At 56.3% G+C, this 2,119-nt stretch overlaps 1 protein-coding gene across 1 annotated transcript; it reads right to left on the bottom strand.

The window, feature by feature from the left end:
• Nucleotides 1-23: 23 nt before the first annotated feature.
• Nucleotides 24-2,009, bottom strand: LOC113209176 (uncharacterized). Its single transcript, XM_026426572.2, has 3 exons — nt 1,861-2,009; nt 411-1,765; nt 24-289 (listed from the first exon to the last, which is right to left on the bottom strand). Exons 2-3 carry the CDS (start codon nt 1,760-1,762, stop codon nt 280-282), a joined length of 1,362 nt encoding a protein of 453 aa, XP_026282357.1. The 5' UTR covers nt 1,763-1,765; nt 1,861-2,009; the 3' UTR covers nt 24-279.
• Between the last annotated feature and the right edge of the window lie 110 nt (nt 2,010-2,119).

Genomic DNA, 2,119 nt, shown 5'->3' with positions numbered 1-2,119 from the left:
ATAATATAGCTTAATAGCTAAGATACATTTTGAATAATAAGTTTAGCGCTCAGATAATAACTGCATCCATTAATCTATAGTAAACTCATAGTTCTTGTCAATACAATAATACAATTACTCCAATACGGTACATGGACCTTGCTGAAATTTTTAAACGTGACAATATCATCTGTAACGGTTGGATATCAGGGGGGTGGGGGGTCGATGCCCCCTCTTTTCCCCCTAAGGTCAGGCTGACTTCAAATCACCCCTGCATGTTCTGTTCTGTTGTTATTAAAATCAGAACGGCCTATTGAATAATCAACAAAGAGTTATAATTTAAGTCAATAAGACGAAACACATTGAAAAAAAAATCGAGGTCGAATGCAGCTATGCACCTAAACGACCACATTTAACCCTTCTACACTTACTTTAGACGAGGAATAGTGATCATACGAGGCCAGGGCCTGACTTGTTGTTCCAGTTTCCACACCTCTCGGTGGCACTCGAGTTTACACCAGTCGCACAGCAACTTTCCTGAGCACCTGTAAGTTGCATGAACGCCTAGCTCTAGCAAAGGGTTCTTGGACAAAACGGTCACCACCGAGTCCCAGTGCAAGTAACGGTGGGCACATCCCTCACTTTCCAGTTCTCCCTGGTACAGCTCCAAGGTCCGCAGGGCCGGGTTCGCCTCGGGCGTGATGGCCAGCAGCACCTCACGCGATGTCATGGGCAGCGTCAGCCACTTCACGGCCGGCATCCGTGGCAGGGCCCTGCTGAGCGCCTGCACCTGGGGCATTGCTTTCTCGAGGTATAGTTCTGTAAACTGAATATGTAACGATTCCACGGAGGAGCCTAGGGCCAGGACCAGATCGACGCCGACGTCGCCGATGTCGGCGTTGTACTTCAGGGTGACATGGCGCAGCTCCTTGGTACGGCGCAGGAACTCCGCGCCCGCCGGCACAAGAGGTCGGCTTCCGACCCCCACGCAGATAGACACAGTCCGTAGCGACTTGCACGCCGCCAAAGCCTCCATTTCCGGGATGAGGGGACAGTCTTCCAGCAAGCGGAGATGTGGCATTCCTGCGAGCAGGGAAGCCATCGAGGTGGCCGAAGGGAGAGCCGGTGTAAAGAAGTCGACGCAGCTGTGGAAATTTACCTTCTCCAAGGTGGGGGCGTGGGCGGCCAACATGAATTCACAGAAGGGGACCGCCTCTTCTGAGATGGTAAAGTGAATGCTCTTGAGTGTCGGGCGAGGCACGTTTCTGACCAAATAGGGCGCGGGGATCATGTCGCAAATATCGCCGGATGTGTAGACAACGAGCGTGCGCAGCCCGGAGGTGTACGCCAGCGCCCAGAGAAGCGGGTAAGTGAGGGCGGCGCCGCCCCGTTCCGGATAAAAATCCACCTCTAGCTCCTGGAGGCGGCCGAGCGACTCTTGATTACGGATGATCAGCGCAGCGGCGTACGCCATACCAGCGCTGCCCATTGGACCCAAACACAACTTGAGTTCAGACACGGCGCACATCGTCGCGGTGTACAGATGCAGTTGACGCGACGAGCACGGCAGCTGAATGGAAAGATATTCCAGGCGCGGCGCGAACCGCAGCACAGTGCTGTCCTCATCCCGCGACGAACCGAAGACAAAATAACGACGTCGCCATACGTCGGGGTGCAGGACCAGGTCGCCGATCCTCTTGCACACGAGGCGGCAGGCGAGGAGGTCCGGCACGTCCAGGTAGCTCATCACCATCAGCAGCACATCATCCAGCAGCTCCTCCATGACCTGCAAGGATACGGTCAGGGGTAATTACAGTACAGCGGGAGCAGAGCGCTGGGCCAGCCCAAGCGTGCCTCCTGGTGGTCTAGAACCCAACCTACCTTGTATGAAGAGAAGATACTCTTGACCAGCACCACGACTTCGCCTGGCGATGCTGGGGGAAGACCGCTTGACGTCCCGACGGCTGCCCCGGGGTGAGGGTGGAGAGACGCGTTACGCCTGCAACGCGACTGGTCGGCGCGGGTTCTGGACTGGTCTGCCTGCCGCCGCACGCCGCACTACGCACTACGCACGGGGATGCTCCGGGATCCCGCGGGCGCGGGGCCGAAGGGTCTGGAATGCCCCCAAGGCGACCGGCGG

This window comes from Frankliniella occidentalis, unplaced genomic scaffold, assembly GCF_000697945.3.
Source record: "Frankliniella occidentalis isolate FOCC.00 unplaced genomic scaffold, Focc_3.1 Scaffold1988, whole genome shotgun sequence".
NCBI lineage: Eukaryota > Metazoa > Arthropoda > Insecta > Thysanoptera > Thripidae > Frankliniella > Frankliniella occidentalis.
Note: the sequence above shows the minus strand (reverse complement) of the source record. Positions and strands in the feature narration are given on the sequence as shown.

Coding starts and splice junctions, on each gene's coding strand:
- LOC113209176 (XM_026426572.2), bottom strand. CDS start 1,762: ATGGAGGAGCTGCTGGATGATGTGCTGCTGATGGTGATGAGCTACCTG.